The sequence below is a fragment of the Lytechinus pictus genome, chromosome 5 (genome assembly GCF_037042905.1).
Source record: "Lytechinus pictus isolate F3 Inbred chromosome 5, Lp3.0, whole genome shotgun sequence".
NCBI lineage: Eukaryota > Metazoa > Echinodermata > Echinoidea > Temnopleuroida > Toxopneustidae > Lytechinus > Lytechinus pictus.
The window spans coordinates 34,594,788-34,614,722 of NC_087249.1; the positions used below are offsets into that span (position 1 = coordinate 34,594,788).

At 35.5% G+C, this 19,935-nt stretch overlaps 1 protein-coding gene across 1 annotated transcript in view; it reads left to right on the plus strand.

Annotated features, from left to right (window-relative positions):
• Positions 1-13,756: 13,756 nt before the first annotated feature.
• The window catches only part of LOC129262040 (H(+)/Cl(-) exchange transporter 5-like), a 31,673-nt gene continuing 25,494 nt past the window's right edge, over positions 13,757-19,935 (plus strand). Inside the window, exons 1-5 of the mRNA XM_054900075.2 lie at positions 13,757-13,907; positions 15,258-15,475; positions 15,826-16,026; positions 16,492-16,802; positions 19,312-19,518. Of these exons, the coding sequence (XP_054756050.2) occupies positions 13,882-13,907; positions 15,258-15,475; positions 15,826-16,026; positions 16,492-16,802; positions 19,312-19,518 (963 nt within the window). The 5' untranslated portion in view covers positions 13,757-13,881. The remainder of the gene's footprint in view (positions 13,908-15,257; positions 15,476-15,825; positions 16,027-16,491; positions 16,803-19,311; positions 19,519-19,935) is intronic.

Sequence of the window (19,935 nt, forward strand, 5' to 3'; positions counted from 1 at the left end):
GGTATGTGCCATGGGCGAGACAAAAAACGGGGGCCTTGCATGGAGCGGGCTTTCTTTGATTTTTTAATTTCTATAAGACAAAAATGATATGCCTTAACGGAAATTTGAGTGTAAAAATGGGGGTCCCCTCCGCGGCACATACCAACTATGCATTACATAGGCCTACTGAGTGCCCGCCCCCCCCCCCCGCCCTGGGACTTGCCAATAGTATCGTTTTGTTTCCAATACTTGTTATATTAAGGGTAGGGTTTCACACGCCAATACTTGTTAAGAGGTGCATTTTCAGAATATGGAAAATATGTGTTTAGGCCGGGTGCTTTTCGAGACCCCATGGTCGCGCATGGTATCCACTCGTCAATGGAAATGACCCCCATTTTCTTTGAATATTCTGTAGTTGACACGTACACTGAGAGTTTTCGTTCATGAACGTAAACCAATTTTGCAACTGTGAATCCTTTATTCGTAGATCTACAGATTTCCAATTTCTGCTCGAGGAATCAGAAATGTCATATAAATTTGTCTTGCACAATCTATCAAGGTTTGCTTTTTGATATATAACTTGATCACAAAGACACAAAGTATCTTTACAAATCTGACTTCCTGTAAATCATATACAAAAGACAAACTAATCCATACAAGAAGTTTTATCATTCTATTTTCAATATATTTCTCTCGAAACTTCCAAGTTCGCCTAAGACCATGCAGTTTGCCGTTGATTTATTAACTTAAGAATATGCTTGTAAAATTTAATTTAATGTGAATCAAAACCCCCATATTTCTGACCCGCAGAGAATACCGAAATTAGTATATAAGGTATAAGTGATCATTTATTGATTTATTGTTCAAGAAAGATTGTCAGGCCCGTATTTGGGCACCACAGAACTGTGTCCATCAGGAGCTTAAAAGGTTATAATGTAGATAATTTCAACTTAAATTTATCCCGATCAGACTGGTCCAAGGTAACTGAATGTAAAGATGTAAATATGGCTTGGGCAAATTTTAAATCTATATTCTTGTCAATTATAAATATGAGCGCACCTCTGAAAGAGGTAAGAATTAAGCAATCAACTGAAAAATGGATGAACCATGAAATTATTGTTTTAATTAAAGAGAGAAATGTAGCTTACAAAAATATGAAAAGGAATATTAGCAATTTAGACCTTGAAAGGAAATATAAAGTTTTAAGGAATTTAGTTCAAAGGAAGGTAAGAAGTGCCAAAACCGAATACTTTCAAGAACAAATCGAAGAAAACAAAAATGACTCTAGAAAATTGTGGAAGAATTTGAAAGGTTTAGGTCTAAAAAGTAAAGGGAAATCTGATCAAAAAAACGGTTATTAATGTGCAAGGTGAATTAAGTCACGATAAGGCTAACATTGCAAATGAGTTTAATCGTTATTTTACAACTGTGGCCGACAAGTTAGTTTGTAAATTACCAGTAAATACAACAAAATTTCATGCAGAAAGTGACCAATTTCAAAAGTTTTATGAAGAAAAGGGTATTTCAAAAGGTAGTTTTCATTTTTCCCCCGTTACAGAAAAATTTGTTTTAGATGAACTAAATAGGTTGAAAATATCAAAAAGTACTGGTTTAGATATGATACCTGCAAGATTTTTAAAAGATGGGGCAAGAAATTTGTACAAACCTTTGAATTATGTTATTAATTTATCTCTTATGTCTTCTACCTTTCCTGATGATATGAAATTCGCAAAAGTTACCCCGCTACATAAAAAGAAAGATAAAACTGACGTTAGTAATTATAGGTCAATAAGTGTATTAAGTGTAGTGTCGAAGATTTTGGAAAAATCTGTTCATGCTCAAGTGGAGAAATACTTCCAAGAAACCAAGCTAATATATAAATTTCAGTCCGGCTTTCGTAACGGATATTCCACTGAAACTTGTTTAATACATTTAACAGATTTTATCAGGAATGAAATTTCACATGGGCGCATGGTTGGAATGGTTCTCCTAGACTTACAAAAAGCCTTTGATACTGTAAATCATAGCATACTTTTAAAGAAATTAGAAGTGATGGGTTTAGACTCTGCATGTGTGACATGGTTTAGATCATATTTATCTAACCGTCATCAGGTAGTTACCATGCAGACGGTTCTTTCTGATTCACTGCCTATTAAATGCGGAGTCCCTCAAGGAAGCATTTTGGGCCCCATTCTTTTTATGTCTTACATCAATGATATGTGTACTTGTATTAACGAATCTAAATTAATTTTATATGCTGATGATAGTGTCTTGCTATATTCAGATACAAATCCCAAGATAATTGATAAAAAACTTAGTGCAGATTTGGCTAATTGCATCGAATGGATGTCTGACAACAAGCTTAGTTTACACGTTGGGAAAACGGAAAGCATTTTATTTTGTTCGAAACGAAAGTTAAGATATACACACAATTTCAAGGTTTCATATAATAATCAGATAATTGAAAGAAAAGATTCAGTAAGATATTTGGGAATTAATTTAACAAGTAACCTATCATGGACGGGTTTGGTAGACTCAATCGCCAAAAAGGCAAATTCACGCTTGAAATTTTTGTATAGATATCAAACCTGTTTGAATATGAAGTCTAGACGTATTTTATGCTTTGCTTTAATACAATGTTTATTCGACTATGCTAATGCGGCTTGGTACGGTAGTCTGGGTGTTACGGATAAGAAAAAGCTAAGAATAATTCAAAATAAAATTGTGAGATATATAAATGTTTTAGGACCAAGAGCACATATCGGATATAATGAACTTGAAAAGGCAGGATTGCTTCATGTAGATCACAGGTCACAACAATTAGTATTACACCATGCACGTGCATAAAATTTTCTATTCGGATAAATTAGATCATTATATAGCAAATAATTTCACCCGGGTATCAAATATCCATACACTGTAAAAAAAAATTAGTAGAAATTACTTAATAAAATTGTGGCAAAAAATTGCCTTAATTTTTTCAAGTATTTATGACTTTGGCAGTTTTAAGTAAAATTTACTTATTTTCTTTGCTTCCATTTTACTCAAGAAAATTAAGTTACAATAACTTAATTCAATTAAGTAAAACAATCAACAAAATATTTGAAAATATCAAATGGGGGAGTGGACTTTCGTGATTCGAAAGTCCGCTCCCCCATCGTCCCACTTTTGGTGGCATTATTTTCATTTTAGACATGTTTTATCCAAATATTAGACTTTGTGAATTGTCACTTACCTGTATATGTATAGGTACTGACATTTATATTTATACGCGATCGTTTCATTCTTACAAATAAAACAGTGAGAATAATTTTCTGCTAAATGACTATTTAATATTGCCTTTTCATTGATTCAAAAAAAGAATACAATAGTTAGCACACCCTTATCCAAAACAATTTCAAACACAAATAGATATGACAGTTATTTAAAAAAAAAAAACATTTACTTGCTCTAATGAATATTCATGCATTATTTAAATATGGCGTTAATTGAAAAATATAAGTACATTCAACATGATTTTATAAGTAACAATCATCTTTGCCTAATTGAGTTAGATTTACTCAATCAAAGCAAGCTATCAATACGTGAATTTTCTTAAATGTATATTGAACCCAAATAAATCAAGTAAATCAAGTAAATTAAAAGACAAGTTGAAACTACTTAAAAACAACGAAAAATAATTACAAATGGTAAATTCTACTTAAATACATTAAGTGTTAACTACTGATTCAAAGATTTTTTTTACAGTGTAGGTACGATACTCGAAATAGTAATTTTAACTTCGTATTACCAAAACGTGAAGGACATATTGGAAACACTTTTTATTTTAATGGCATCCAATCTTGGAATGCTCTTCCTGATAAAATAAAAGCCGTTAAATTTTTTTGTCAATTTAAGAGTGCATTAAAAAATCACCTAAAACTGGAATCTGCCCGAGAACAGCATTACCAGTAAAATAACACATTTTGTACAGTTGGTTTCTAGTATTGTAGATAATGTATACATTAGGGTATGTTAAAATATAATCTTGTTTCACATATTAGGAAGATTATTGTTTGCTTCAGATGTTTGCAAATTATATGACTGATGGATATGTTTGTATGTATTTTTTCCCCCCAATATTCCAGTACTTGTCGTAGTTTATATTTATTGTTATACTAACTATAGGACCCCATTGGAAATAAGCCTTTCGGCTTTCATGGGCTAACCTGTCAAGGTATTTCCTCAATTTCATTGTAATCTCCAGTGATATTCTTGACGAATAAAATCAATCAATCAATCAATATACTAGTATAGTAGTATAGCTATACGCACTGGCGCGTACCGGTATCGATCTACCAAAAAAAGAGGACTTAACCATCACAGTCGAGGGTGAAAAGGACGGACATCGTCATCGAGGTTATTTCAAATGAGTGCTTTTTATGAGAGACACAGAAGCAGAAAGAAAGGTGAAAAGATACAGACAAGTCCTGAGTCTGAGAGGTATGCACAGATTCAATGTAATTCCTTTTTATTTAGCTCTATATTCAAAGAAGATTACTTACAGTTACTCATATCATCGCTCAGATAGTTGACTCCGTGTAGTCCCACATGCTATCTTTTCCTGTTAGTGTTTGTGTTTCCTGTTAGTATTTCCTGTTAGTGTTCTCGGTCTTTTGATGCAGCACTCGGCACCAGTCCTACGTTAGCTTCTCAATCTGAAACCAAGATTACTTTAAAAAGACTCAAGGTTAAGTGGCAAAGCGTCAGTCAAGACTCCATCAGGACATCCTACACAATTCCCATGGAAAAGGATGCACTCATGCAGCCAAGCTCTTTCGTAACATCCGTGTCTTGAATGATATCCATCCTCAAGATGCTGAAAACCTGCTCCTTTCTCTTGCTGAATCCATGATTTTACATTCAATGGAATTACCACACTCCTTTCCATCTGGGGAAAGAAAAGGCAAACCTGAGTGGAATGCTGCTGTCAACACAGCTTACAATATCGCAAAGGAGGCTAGAAAATCTTGGCTACTATCTTGCCAAGATGATAAAGTCTGCACCAGGAATGATCATATGGCCGCCAAAAAGTCATTCAGGAGAAGCCTTCGGCAATCCAGAGCTCAACAGAGAAATGACATCATCTCTGAAATCGAGTCTGCATCTTCTTCTTCTAACAGTAAACTATTCTACCACATTGTGAAGAGAAACCGTGATTCAGAAACAGGCCAGACTGGTGTGAGCAAACTTTCTCATGATGGTCATACATATGATTATGAAGGTGAAGACATGCTTCTTGGATGGCAGCTATATTTCTCGTCCTTGTCATAATCTGCTAATGATGTGACTGATACCCTACATGTACCTGATGAACCTATATCAAATGTTTCTGAGGAATGCAGTACTGATATAGATCCCTTCTGCCACTATGGATCAAATGGTGAATCTTCTGGCGGTATCCACCTTACCTCGTTAGACATCGATGTAGCCATCAAACTTCTCAAATCGGGTAAAGCGGCAGGCATAGACAACATCTCCGCTGAGCATATACAGAATCTTGGGGATACGGCTCGCCGACTCCTACTTGCCTTATTCAATTCCTTCTTAATAGTAGATAATCTCCAAAATCAAATATTGGACCGCTGATAATTGGTATATAATGTTTTTTATGCATGGATATGAGAATTTAAATGACTATCTCTTGCAAAAAAAATCCTCTTAAATCGCAATCATGGCCATATGCAACGGGGACAGTCACCCCCTCCCTTTTGAAAACCTGGTAAAGTTTTACTAAAATTTTTAATAAAATTCAATAAAAACGCACAAAATCCTTTAATATTGCTTTCGAAAATGCAAAAGCTTGCTAGATTCGCTCCCTTGCATTCAAGTAGTTTTTTACGAAAAATTGTAACAGTGTCTTGCCACCGGGATTAATTTCTGCATATATTTGTGATCGCATTGAATGCAATTAACCAATGGAACTCCTACTCATTGCAAAATGTTATCAATACTATAAAAATATTTATATATATCTAAAATATTAATTAAATATATGCAGGCCTGTAGCCCTAGGATTTAAATGAGGTTCGAGCAGCACACTACAAATGTTAGTCACCCCCTTTATTTTTTTGTTATTTTTTTTTTACTCTAAGCTCGACCTTGGGCAAAATATGTCCCTACCACCCCCTTCTCTTCATGATTTTTTTTAGAAGTTCGGCCTTGGGCAAAAAGGTTTCACCCACCCCCCCATTGCAATTTTTTTTTTATTCTCGAGCTGGGACAAAATCCTTTGTAATATTTTTTGGGGTCCTTCCGCAAAATTTCAGGGGGTTCAATTTCACCCACAGGACGTACCCCATTTTCCTTTGAAAGTTAAACATTTCAAACTCCCCCAAAGTCCACCCCCCTTCCTTGCAATTTTTTTTTATTCTCGAGCTGGGACAAAATCCTTCTTTGTAATATTTTGGGGGGTCCTTCCGCAAAATTTCAGGGGGTTCAATTTCACCCACAGGACGTACTAGTACCCCATTTTCCTTTGAAAATTAAACATTTCAAAATCCCCCCAAAGTCTACATAAGCTACCGGGAATAAATTCAAATAATTGATCTCTTTTTTTTCTTCCATGGAATAAAATTCATGAAGCTGTTTTAGGGGGAATTGAAAAGAGTGAGCATTTAAAAACTTATAATAAATTAATTTTAAAAGTACACACTTGAATCAAATTTACTTATCAGCTAAGAATATGAAATCACTTTTACTCGGTCACCATCTGTATTTTACCAACGTTGATACCCCCCCAAGGAAATTATTGATGATTCATATTACCTTTCATCACTTCAGCCTCTCAATAATGGGTAATGTTCAGACGTTCCTCCTGATTTATTTTCAGTTATGCCTTGGAGTTGAATTGACGTTTGTTAATAACTTTCGTTATGACGGAGATAGTGATTTTCCTTTTTTGGTTATTTTTACTCTCTCTCTCTTTTAATTTTGATGGACATTATAATAGGCTTTCGTGAATATCTACTTTTTATTTTATCATTTTACTTCAAGTTTTTAACAAACATGACGCTCTGAATCGAACACAACGTTTGGATTCTGCGCAATGGATATATATGCAAATTAATTGTTGAACTTGGCTTTAAAACTTTGACAACTTTGGCCGGCCGGCTGGCTGCTAATTTACTTTAATGTAGGCTTCATATTTTAAAAGAGCGACATTCTACACTGCCAATGTAAGTAGATAATTGAGAATATTCTTCATACTAGCAACTAAAATGAAATTCTATGATATTGTAAGGAAATTTGCCAATTGATTAGATTACCGAACCCGGGACTATAAACCCTAATTTGGCAGTGATCGTCTACGTTCGACAAGCTGAGTCGGTGGCATCCCGAAGTTCCGGGCGGCCAGCTCGTTCGCTAGCGGTGTGTTAAAATTCATAACATGGATTGCAATGGATGGGACTGAACTCGGACGAGTGACAATGAGCAGACGATCGTGATTTGCCCAAAGTTTGAAGTTTAATTTTACCCAATCTTGTCGTTTGGAAATTTCAGACAGCATTTCATATTTATAAAATATTCATATTGTTTGAGCTGATTATACATGTAATCCTAGAAAATGTTGATTTTAACCATAAAATGGACTTACTCAGTGGCACGACCTGTTGCCATGGCACTGAGCGATCCAAATGTGATGTTTTCGGCTGCGATGTCATTGTCGTCGTCGAATGGGTTCCTATATTGCTCAAAATCCAGTGGGCAGAGCTCCTTCACAACCATGCTAAAATGACTGGGCTCAGGTGGAGGTGGATCTCCGCCAGTCTTCTTTGCATTGAGCCTCATCCTCTTCCACTGGTCTTTTATTTGATGCGTGCTCCATTTATTACCATATTTTGAGTGGAACTTATTGGCTAACTCATCCCATGCAGCTGTTTTTTTCAAATCACTATGATAATCAGTCTTCCTACATAGAAGAACTTCCCTTCGCTCTGTGATTCGTTGGAGGAGGAGGTTTCTTTCGGCGTTTTGCCAGTTTCCCTTTGCTCTCTCCCTTCCAGCTACAACACACCTAGCCTCCTCCATTTTGGATGTAGCAGACAGCATCTGATCCTCAGTAGGAAAAAACCCATGGTTTAAACCATGGTTTAAACCAAATTTAGACTGTGGTTTAAACCATGGTTTAAAGCAGGGACTCAGTTTAATAATTATGAGGGGAGCAATAAAAAGCTCTCCTAGAACTTTTAAGGAGAGCGGTAGAGGAGCACTGCAAAAAGCTCTTCTTTAACATACAAGGGGAGCGTTTTGTCCCATTAACAAAACGGATGGAGGAAATATATGAACCAAGTTACAATCAACAACCAAAGGAAGGAAACAATCGAATATATGCAATATTTATGCTGTACCTCATTGAACATGTTATTGTAATTCTTGAAATATAATTGTTTTACAATGTATTGTAATGAGATTGTGTGTTATAAAACCTGTTTGAGTGAGGTTTTGACTTTGGCTAAAGGTTAAGTCACTGACAATTTTTTTTTTTTCGGGGGCTCCATTTTAAATTTTTTGTCAAATTTCGGGGGCTACTTTTTGCATTTTGGGGGCTATTTTCAAATGCTCTTTTTGTATTTTGAGGAATACCTGTTCACTTATTAATGGATTATGTTACTTTTTGTTTAATATTGTATGATTTTTAAAGTTATTTTTTCATGCTTAGAATCTTGGATGTGGGTGTGTGTGTGTGACTGTGAGTTGGACTTGGATATAAATGAATTCAATATCTAATTTCTACTCCGTCTATTCCAGTACAATACCCTGTACTCGGCCATGTACATGTAATAAAGGCCCACATAACCTCGTTCGTAGGATGAGTGACATACCCTAACTTTTCCTGAAGTTCTTTCAAAACGCAGATCTCCATGAAAATTGCATTTCTCTCTGGGGGAGTCTAAATTCGGTGAGAATGTATTCATTAAGAACTTAAATATACATGACAATGAAGAAATCATCAAACTTTATTGGCAGTTTTGAATAATATACCTGAAATATAAACTCTGTCTGAAACAGAAAATCACCATCATTGAGGCCTTTACTGAGCGAATTGTCCCCCAGAGCTCTGGCAGAGAGACAGAGCTCTGACTGGCTAGCTAGAACAAACGCCAATGCGTGCGCGAGCCTGCCGCCGGCCTTGTAAAATAGATGGAGCTTTGTTTGATGATTTATTGTCTGATATTTACCTCATCCCCTAGAAAAAGAAAACAAATGATTTTTTAATTATAATTCATCAATAAGGTAACTTATTTTGGATGTTAATAGGCCGTTTTGAAAAGCAAAGCCGAATGACAACTCACCAATGCTAGGTTACTAGACTCTGGTATTTATTTCCTCTTTTATCACAGAATTGTGATATCTGTAGGGGAAACATGTGCATTCGAAATTGCACATGGTGGTAGTCATAATGGACCCCTTTACATGCAACTGTTTCCCGACCATTGCGTTGATTTTTTTTCCATACCTGGTACCATGTGTATGGAAATACGTGGTACAGAAAAAAAGACGCAAAATTTGAAACTGCGCTCCTCGCTATTTTCAAGGCTTATTCATGATTTTGAGTGTGGATTTTGGATGATTCTTAAATGGCAAGCGGAGCTCAAGCATATGGCGCTAGTGGGCCATTGAGTTGTTATCACTCGGCAGTAATTCCGGGGGCGACATTCAGATTTCCGCGCAGCTCAGCGATCGCGAGGCGCGCTATTAATCGCGCTACCTAAAATGGATTAAGGCGCGCATGTAGCGCGCGATCGCTCTCGCGCGCCTTAAAATTGAGTCCCTGGTTTAAAGAAACCATCGTTTGTGAATCAGAGAGGGGGTTTAAACCCCCCCTGGGTTTAAACCATGACAGACGGACGGACACCGAGCGTGGTACCATAATACGTCCCGTAGGACGGACGTTTAAAAACTAGATACAATAATTACATGTAAAAATATAGTCATCTATTGTTATTTTCATATAAATCTTTTCTGAACCTTTGAAATACACTGTATACCATATGAAATTTATTTCAATGATCAGGATAAATGTAATCATTAACCATACAATGTTGGAAAATGCTATATATAGACCACTTAAGCTCAACCAACTCTTATCCACAATGTTGAATACATGCAAATACTTGGGTTTATCTTAAAGGACAAGTCCACCCCAACAAAAACTTTATTTGAATAAAAAGAGAAAAATTCAACGAGCATAACACTGAAAAATTCATCAAAATCGAATGTAAAATAAGAAAGTTATGACATTTTAAAGTTTCGCTTCATTTCACAAAACAGTTATATGCACATCTCTGTCAGTATGCAAATGAGGGAACTGATGATATCACTCACTCACTATTTCTTTTGTATTTTATTATATAAAATATGAAATATTTTGATTTTCTCGTCATTGTCATGTGAAATGAAGTTTCATTCCTCCCTGAACACGTGGAATTCCATTATTTTAACAATTTGTGGTTCAGGCAAGGAGGTCCTAATCGTCAAATTCCTAAAAATTGAAATATTGTATAATTCAAACAATAAAAAACAAAAGAAATAGTGAGTGAGTGACATCATCGACTCTCTCATTTAGATGTAACTGGCTCGTTCATATAACTATTTTGTTAAAAATAAGCGAAACTTTGAAATGTCAAAACTTTCTTATTTTACATCCGATTTTGATGAAATTTTCAGCATTGTGCTTGTCTGGTTTTTCTCTATTGATTCAAATCAACATTTTTCTGAGGTGGACTTGACCTTTAAAGGGGAAGTCCACCCCAACAAAAGTGTGGTTTGAGTAAAAGGAGATAACTCAAGCATAGCGTTGAATATTTTAAATTAGAATATTGCAATTGTTTTGTTAAATTTCACAAAACATAACATGCATGCCCTGTTCTGAGTACAAATGACGGACCGATGACATCACCCACTCACATGGAATTGCCATTGTTGAAACCTTACCTATTGTGATTCAATGTATAGTTTCCTTAAATATTTTTATATCTGCAAAAATTGACATTGTATAATAATACAAAAGAAATAGTGAGTGTGTGACACCAAAGACATTCCTTTGCATATCACTGTGATGTGCATCTTTTTACAGTGCAGGGTGCTACATAACTTTTTTTGAAGCACTTGCCCAGTCGGGCAAGTAAATTTTCAAATAGTTGGAGAATACTTGCCCGAATATAGATTTCACTTGCCCGAAAAAATCCTTCAAAACAAAGTTTTGTTGCTTCAAAACAAGTTATAGCCTTATAGTTTTACATACCATACCATTGACGGCATCAAAAATACATTTTTCAACATGACTACTGATGTACCTTGTAGTTGTATTTCTTTTTTTAAAATGATTTTTATCTTGAACATCATGACAAAATATATGGTAAATATGCTCTTTAATTAATTTCCTAATCTCATATATTTTCCATATATTTTGGAGGGGACTAGGACACACAATAAAAAACGGGGAAAACACTAAAAATAACCAGAGAAAAAAAAATAAGAGGGGGAGAGAATTAAAGAAAAAAAAGTAAGAAGACAGAAAGGACGAAGAAATAAAGGAAGAAAGAAAAAAAAAAGAAATAAAGAAAGAGAGAGAATGGCTGCGGGGGAGAGAAAGATGGAAAGAAAGAAAGGAAGAAAGAAGGGAAAGGAGGATGGAAAGAAAAAAAAATAGAAAAAAAATGAGAGGAAGAGAAAGGAAGGAAAGAAAGGAATGAATAAAAGGAAAAAAAGAAAGAAAAAAGGTAAACAGAAAGGAAGGAAACGAGAGAAAGGAAAGAAGGAAGAAAGAAAATGTATAGGATAGATGGAAGGAAGGAAAAAAAGAAAAGATAGATACAACGAAAAAAAGAAAGAAATGAAGGAAGGAATGAAGGAAAGAGATGAAGGAAGGCAGAAAGAAAAAATAAGGAAGAAAAGAAAGGATGGATGAAAAAAAAAAGAAAGATCAAAAGAACCAAAGACAAAAAAAAAAAAAAGAAGGAAGAAAGCAAAGAAAAAATATATAAAAAAAAACTGAGGGGAAGAGAAAGGAAGGAAAGAAAGGAACGAATAAATAAAGAAAAAGAAAGAAAAAAGGTAAAAAGAAAGAAAGGAAGAAAGAAAAGAGAAAAAGAAAAGGTAAAGGATTGATGGAAGGAAGGAAAAGAGAAAGGAAAGAAGGAAGAAAGAAAAGGTATAAGGATAGATGGAAGGAAGGAAAAAAAAGATAGAATGAAAGACAGAAAGAAATGAAGGAAGGAATGAAGGAAAGAGATGAATTAAGGAAGACAGAAAGAAAAAATAAGGAAGAAAAGAAAGGATGGATGGAAAAAAGAAAGATCAAAAGAACGAAAGACAGAAATAAAGGAAGGAAGGAGAAAGAAAGAATGAAAGACAAAAAGAAAGTAAGGAAGAAAAAAAGACAGGAAGAAAAGTTAAAGAATGGATGGAAGGAAGGAAGACAGTAAGAAAGAATGAAAGGAAGGGGAAAGTGAAGGAAGGATTAAAGAAATAGGTCAACAAAGGTTGGATGGAAGGAAGGAAGAAAGAAAAAAAGATAGAAAGAAAAGAATGACAAAAAGAAAGTCAGCTATAGTATAGTAACAGAAAAAATGAACAAAAGAAGGAAGAAAATTTAAAGAAATCAAGAGAGATTCAAAAGAAGGAAAGATAGGCAGAAAGAAAGAAAATAGAGAGGAAGAAAGCTCATATCCAGTCATAAATAAAGAAGAAAATTTTATAAATTTCCTTGGCTAAAAAATAGTTACGAAAGAAACCACGTTTATCAACATACACACAAATGCATATGTGGGACTGTCAAACAATGTATTTCAGTGTGTGCGATACAGACGATCATTCGAAACCCGATCTTTTGAAGCATAACAGAAGTGAAAATTTCTCCTTTTACCGCTTACAAATGACAGAGCTACCACCAATTTTTAGGAAATATGGACACTACAAGAATTTTCATTGGTAAGAAATGTGAATTTTGACAGTTCTGTGGGAGATTTCTTCCAGAGCAAACTTCGTTCTTGCAGCACCGTACTCCGTATAAACTTTACGACATGCATCGGCTGCGTGGACTAGGCGCTAGCTAGCTACTAGGTATGCTAGACTGCCATTGATTCTGTGTGTGTGTGTACGTCTCTGAGCTGTGTGTTTATTGCAGAATATGGCGCAAATTTTGCAATTCGAAAGAAGAAATTAATGATATTGCTTTTTTTGTCTCTCTTTCTTTTCTATATTTTGATGGTGAAATATGGGGAATCTTTCTAAAATATAATTTCCATAGGAGAATTTTGCTTGCCCGATTCGGGCAAGCAGTTTTTGTCTTTGCTTCAAAACACTTGCCCGACTCTAACTTTTACTTGCCCCGGGCAATCGGGCAAGCGCTTATGTCGCACCCTGCAGTGTATACTTATTTGACTTTTCTCTTATTCAATTTAAATTTGCTGTTAGGGTGGACTTGTCCTTTAATAAAATAAATATTAGTAAATTAATAAACCAACAGAGATTTTGTCTAGATGTAACTTACTAGGGGGTGTATGAAGAGATCAAGGATTACCCCTTAGAGAGTAAATACTCAATGATGAATGAATGGTAATATCATAAGGTTTCTCTTGTGTCATGCTTGAAGAATCAGGGGGCCAGAGTCCAATTGTGTACATATGCTTTGCTCCATTTGCCTCTTCACTTTTTGAAGTGTGAGTGTGTTTGAATAAAATTTTAGGTTTAGTGGTTTCTGAAAAGAGTTACAAAAATGCAGTATTCAAACAGAAAGAACCTCCCTTGTACATTTACAATGTATTGGTACAGTTGTGTGATACATGACATGGCAGAATATAGAGCAAGCCTAGTTAGGATTTTATTGCCAGAGTAGAAATCGACAGGAATGAAATTATGAGATTGTGGTGTTTTAAAAAAGAGTGAGTAGAAAAATTCTTTTGGATGCTATTATTTTGTGTTCTTTGATAATCCTTTATTATAGATATCATGATCTGATTTCTTCTGTAGCCTACTTGTACTTAATACATAATTTGGTATTACAGAAACTGTCTGATTGACAGCCTTCCTGTGATTTAGATTCAGGTGTGTGTATATATAGATAAAGCAAATCATGACAGTTTGGATTCTGGCAATGTGAAGTTCATATGTATGTTGTGATATTATTTCCTCAATTTCAGCTGAGCAGTTTATGTCATGTGTAGGAAAAAATCTCAAAAGCCCAAATTTCCTACATTGTATTACAGTTTTCATTGGACCCTCTGGGAATTTCAGGGGTTCTTTTAAATTTTAACCCTAAAATGGCCGGGGGGGGGGGGTTGAATCAACCCCCCCCTCAACATTTTCTGCGATCATTCCGCCGCGCGAAATTTTTTGACCGCGCCACTCGCAGAGTTTATACTTTTAAGTCTCGCGCATCTTTTGAGACCAAATTTACGACGCCCGGGTACACGGTTTCGAAATTACGCAACATTTTGTAAGTGCATGTGAGACCAAAAATTGTTCCAAAACGTGATTTTGTGTACAAAGTCAATGCAAATTGAGTTTTCTCATCTTATTCATAAAGATATGATTATTTCTACTTTAAACAGCTGAAAGCAATTGATTTTAGCATAATTATGCTTCGAAAAGGTTGTGCAATAAATCTGGTGAAAAAAACAAAGAAAAACAAAAGGTTGAAAAACAAAGAAATACATAAGAAATTCATAAAACAATAAAATACATAAGAAATTGATTTCCAAACCGAAGTTTTTTTCAATTGCCATTGTTAAGAATGCTACAAAGAATATTTTTACCAAAAATTAGCATTCTAGGAGCTTTATTTAGTGAATTAGAGCAAAAAGTATGATTTATGCATAAATTAGCATAATTAATTCATATAAAATAAAATCTCATTATTTTGGAAAATTTTACCATACAGCCTTGTAGATTACATCGCACACTACCAGCGTGCAAATTTTTGCGGCGCTCACGCGATCGGCAGCCGAGATCTCGGGGGGGGGGGGGGTTGAATCAACCCCCCCCCCGGCCACAGAACAGCCAAAAAAGCCCAGCCTAGTTAGGGTTAAATTAAGAGCACTTTAGGACATTTTGGGTGCAAATTGGCCCTAATCCCAGTCTAATTTTGTGTGTGGTCATGTTTCTGGATACTGTACTAGCTTCCTTGATGCCGGGATTTAAAAAGAAATAAGTATGTAAGTATATTGAAAGATTCTTCCGCCCTGTTACAGCTCCGTTTTAGATACCGTTCTCTTGTATCTTGTAATCTGTAGGTGGTTTGAACTAGATGACATGGCTACAGAAGACACTACCCGACTGATCACGGATGGGGCCAGTCAAGGCTATAATAGTACAGAGGAGACAGACATCTCCCAAACACCCTTCAGGGATACTGACGATGAGGAGTTGCTAGATGTGACTGACATCCCAACAACATCGTCTTTTAGGACATCTCCCAGGCATTCGATAGGAAGGTCTAACAATAACGGAGGTCAGTATGCTTCAGTGGTGTTTATGAATGTTTCTGTGAATTGAATCAGTTGACAGCCTGTTTCTTATGCCCGATAAGATAGCATGATGGTTTGTATGTATGAAAACAGTTTACAAAGGCTTAAGGACCTGGTCCTGATAATACGTAGGTGTTGTGAAGAAAGAGCTATCACATCCTACAATGTAATCGGGTGCCATTGAATGGGGAAAATGAACAGATTTTTATAGTAGAATCTCTAATATTGAAATGGCTTGCAAAGTTGAATATACATCAAGTCAGGAGTTTTATTCAGTACTTGTCTAAAACTGTGTAAGCAAATACTTCAAAGCACCTTTTCTTTGTGGTTACAGATGCCTTGGACAAGATATCTGCAGAGATCAGCCAGTATGATGACTTCCACACCATTGACTGGGTACGTGACATTGCCCGCTACCGTAAGGAACGTAAAGACCTCAAGAAGAACAGAAAGGATTCCTGCTGGGGCACCGTGAAGGATATGGGTTTCAGTGTGTCAGGTTGGACTATCGTCCTATTCGTGGGCTTAGCTACAGGTCTGTATTCCTAGATTTCTTGAGCTTTGTTTAGGTCAAAGTCATCTATTGAAACATCACAAAATTGCTTTTTGTATGGTCATTCTTTGAATTAGATTCAATTTATTTCAATTTTTTTTATCGTAAACTTTTATTTTCTTTTATTTTCTTTCTACTACTACTACTACTACTACTACTACTACTACTACTACTACTACTACTACTACTACTACTACTACTGTTACTACTACTACTGCTACTGCTGCTGCTACTGCTGCTGCTTCTGTTTCTGCTAACTGCTACTACTACTACTAATAATGATAATAATAAGAAGAAGAACAAGAACAAGAAGAAGAAAAGAAGAATGTAGTGGGTTTTGTATAAGGCACATATCCACTTCGTTATGTGATCAAGGCACTTCTATATTACCCCTGCTAAGTATAATGATCAAAGTGAAATGAGTGTTTGTTTATCTATCATCTGTAGGAGCTTGTGCTGGTGTTGTTGACATTGGTACCAGTTGGATGAGTGATCTAAAGCTTGGTGTCTGCAAGAATGCTTTCTGGCTGAACCAGGAGGGATGCTGCTGGATCCGCAACACCACCATGTTTGACTCCTACAACTGCTCCGAGTGGGTCACATGGTCAGCGCTCTTTAACCACAAGGCAACCGATGATGCCTTGGCATATATCATTAGTTATTTGATGTTTGTCATGTGGTGTGTTGGGCTTGCTGCCATCACAGTCCTATTGGTGCGCATGTTTGCACCATACGCTTGTGGATCAGGAATACCAGAGGTAGGCACTTACCGTTTTAAAGTAGGGTTGTTGGAAGTTGACCAAATAACCACTTGTCGTTCACCTAGGGGCATTTTCACGGTAACTGACGTTACATGGCACAATTTTACACACCTTTTATTGTGTGAATCTCTAAAACAACAAATGATGGGAGTTTGCCTTTAATAGAGTTAATAATGTGAACCTTGCTGTATACTCTGATACTAAGTTTTTCAATGTAACCACATTTGTTACGCATCAGCAAGCAAAAATACACAAAAAGGACATGCAATTTCAGGGTGTTCAGTAAAATTGAAATATCTCATGTCCCTGAGTAGATTTGAATTTGAATATGTAAATCTACCTTCATTACTTGGTTAAGATGTGTCAAACTATTAAATAATTTGTTTTTGTCTTTTGGGGGCTATGATAATTTATCCACGACCATGCTGGTAACTGACGTTACACTTAATGTGCCATAGAGATAACACATGGAAGTCAAATGTGTGGAATCATTGCATTGTATCTTCTGTGCAAGACTTCACATGAAAGTTAGCTTGATGTGGAAGTATACCTGAGTTTCTAGGAACATTTAAATGAAAAAACTTTTTCTTTTTCTTAATTCATTTTCTTTGATTTGAACATTACCAGTGCCATATGATTTTCAAAGGCATAATTTTCTCTGTACTTATATGTAAGGATTTTAAAAATAAATTTTAAATTATCAAAAGATAATTAATATATGTTTTACTTACTCGGAGGGGGGGGGGTCATAGCAGCTACATGTATTCCTATAGTAATTTAATATTGCATTGACTGTACACATGGATTTTTCTGACTATACACCCATTTACATATATTCATAAGATTTGTATTGACTTTTTAAACCTTTTCCTTCTCCAACCTCCCCCTCTCCTCAAAAAGGCAAAATGAATAAGGGTCTCCTTCCCTAGGCTACCCCTCCCCCGAATCTCATGCAGCCATGCAGTTTTATTGATTTATATTCTGGTCAGTGCAAGCAATGCTTGTTCATATCTGTCGGATTTCAATTTTCTTCATAATTTGTTTAATCATTCTCTTTGCTAATTTCTTTTTAAGCTGTCAACAAAAAATAAACTCCAGCTTCTAAACTGAAACTGAACTTTTTGTAAATTAGAAAAAAGACACAGTTTTAGTAGATCCCTGCAACATTGATCAGAACTGTCAAATTTCACTTTTCATCTATACTTGTAAACCAAAACAAAAATTGTATCACACATCTACACTACTAACGAGTATAAAGACCAGGAATTTACTTTTAGCACGGCAATGCTCAAGAGGATCCTAGAAACTAAAAAAGGGACCCTGGAAACCCCCATTCATCACAATGTTAAGCTTATTTAGATTTGCAGATTTAGGCAATAGGTTGGGAAAAGTACCCCTTCCCCCCAAAACAGAAAAAAGTACATGTACATATGCAAAACAACTTCACAGTAATTTTCTTTGCATGATGGGAATGCAACTTCCTTCATAATTTTATATAGTATTCCTTGTAAACTATACCTTTTAAAAGTCAATAGCAAGCTCCTTCTGGTGTGATTTAACTAAGTGAAAGACTTACAGTAAGTAACAAGTATACAATGTTTCTTCACTATAAAATTGACCACATTTTCATTTCACTATTGGTAACCAATGCTTTATCATGGTAACTGACATTACTTCTCGGTAACTGACATTACATTTTTCCACATGGTAACTGCCGTTACACATATTTAATGATACCCTATGGCGTGATTGATAATTGATTATCTTTAATTTTGGTGTAGAAGGGAGGGTTGTTACCTATGGAGGAAATCAACCAAGTTTCATATAATATATCTTTTCTGGGAAATGAGAAAAAAAAGTTCATGTTTATGGGTGACTGATGTTACATACCATACCACATTCTTCATCTACATGTATATTTTTTTATCAGATGACTGAATTACTGGTGTTTCTTTTCATGGAATTTTATAAAGTGTTATAATATCAAGCTCAATCACAGGGCAAACATTATGATCAAACCTGTTCTTTAAAAATCTGTCAAAACAAAATACATGTATGTATCGATATACCATTTTCAACACTAATTTGTATCCATACTTTGGCGGCCATTTTGAAATAAAAAATGGCTGCCAGAGTCAGGAAAAAAATTGTCCCAGAAACTTCAGGTCTTGTATTTTTAAAAAGCATGTGAAATGAATATCAATTTCATCTTTTTGCCTCTGTGTCCATCTGTGGTGAAAATGCCCCTAGGATTTCATGCATTGCATATTTTTCTGCATGATCCAACATTTGTTTCTCATGGAAAATTTACTGTTGATTAAATCCGTCATGTATATTGATCCCCTGCAATTGGATCCATTTCCCACCAATTTGCCTAATTTGTATTGATATAGAAAACCGAGTTCCTCTACATCATTTTGATGTTGAAATGGATGATTTGTGAACTCAAATCATAACTTGCATTTATACATGTCTTCTTTTGGCCGTGATCTGTCCTTTCTTCCAGATTAAAACTATATTGAGTGGTTTCATCATGCGAGGCTACCTTGGCAAGTGGACATTGTTGATCAAGACACTGACCATGATGATGGCCGTAGGGGCTGGTCTGAGCCTGGGTAAAGAAGGACCATTAGTACATGTTGCTTGCTGCTGTGGAAACATCTTCACATACTTCTTCCCAAAGTACCACAAGAATGAGGCTAAAAAAAGAGAGGTAATTCAAACTAAGTGATTTCTTATTGTTCTGATGGGAATTGCTGAAGGATAATATGGTTCAGATTATGTTTCACCTCCAGCACAGATGATGCCCTACTGATTGTTTTGATTAATCATCAGTTGTACAGTTAAAAACTTGAAATGCTGCCACTCCATAATTTGACAGTACCGAACAGATTGTAGTAACCCTTCATTCATTCTGATGCGTGGATGAATGGATGGAATACATGTAAGTGTCCACAGAATATCAATCTAATATTTGAGTATGAGGCATTTAGTCTTCCTTTTATTTTGGGATGGCATCAGAAAATTGATATAAAAATTTGACTCAACCCTAGTTGAAACAAAATTGTATTTTGAATTTCCACTGTTTTTCTTATACTTTTAAGTCTTTCTCAATGTTTCTCTCATTTAA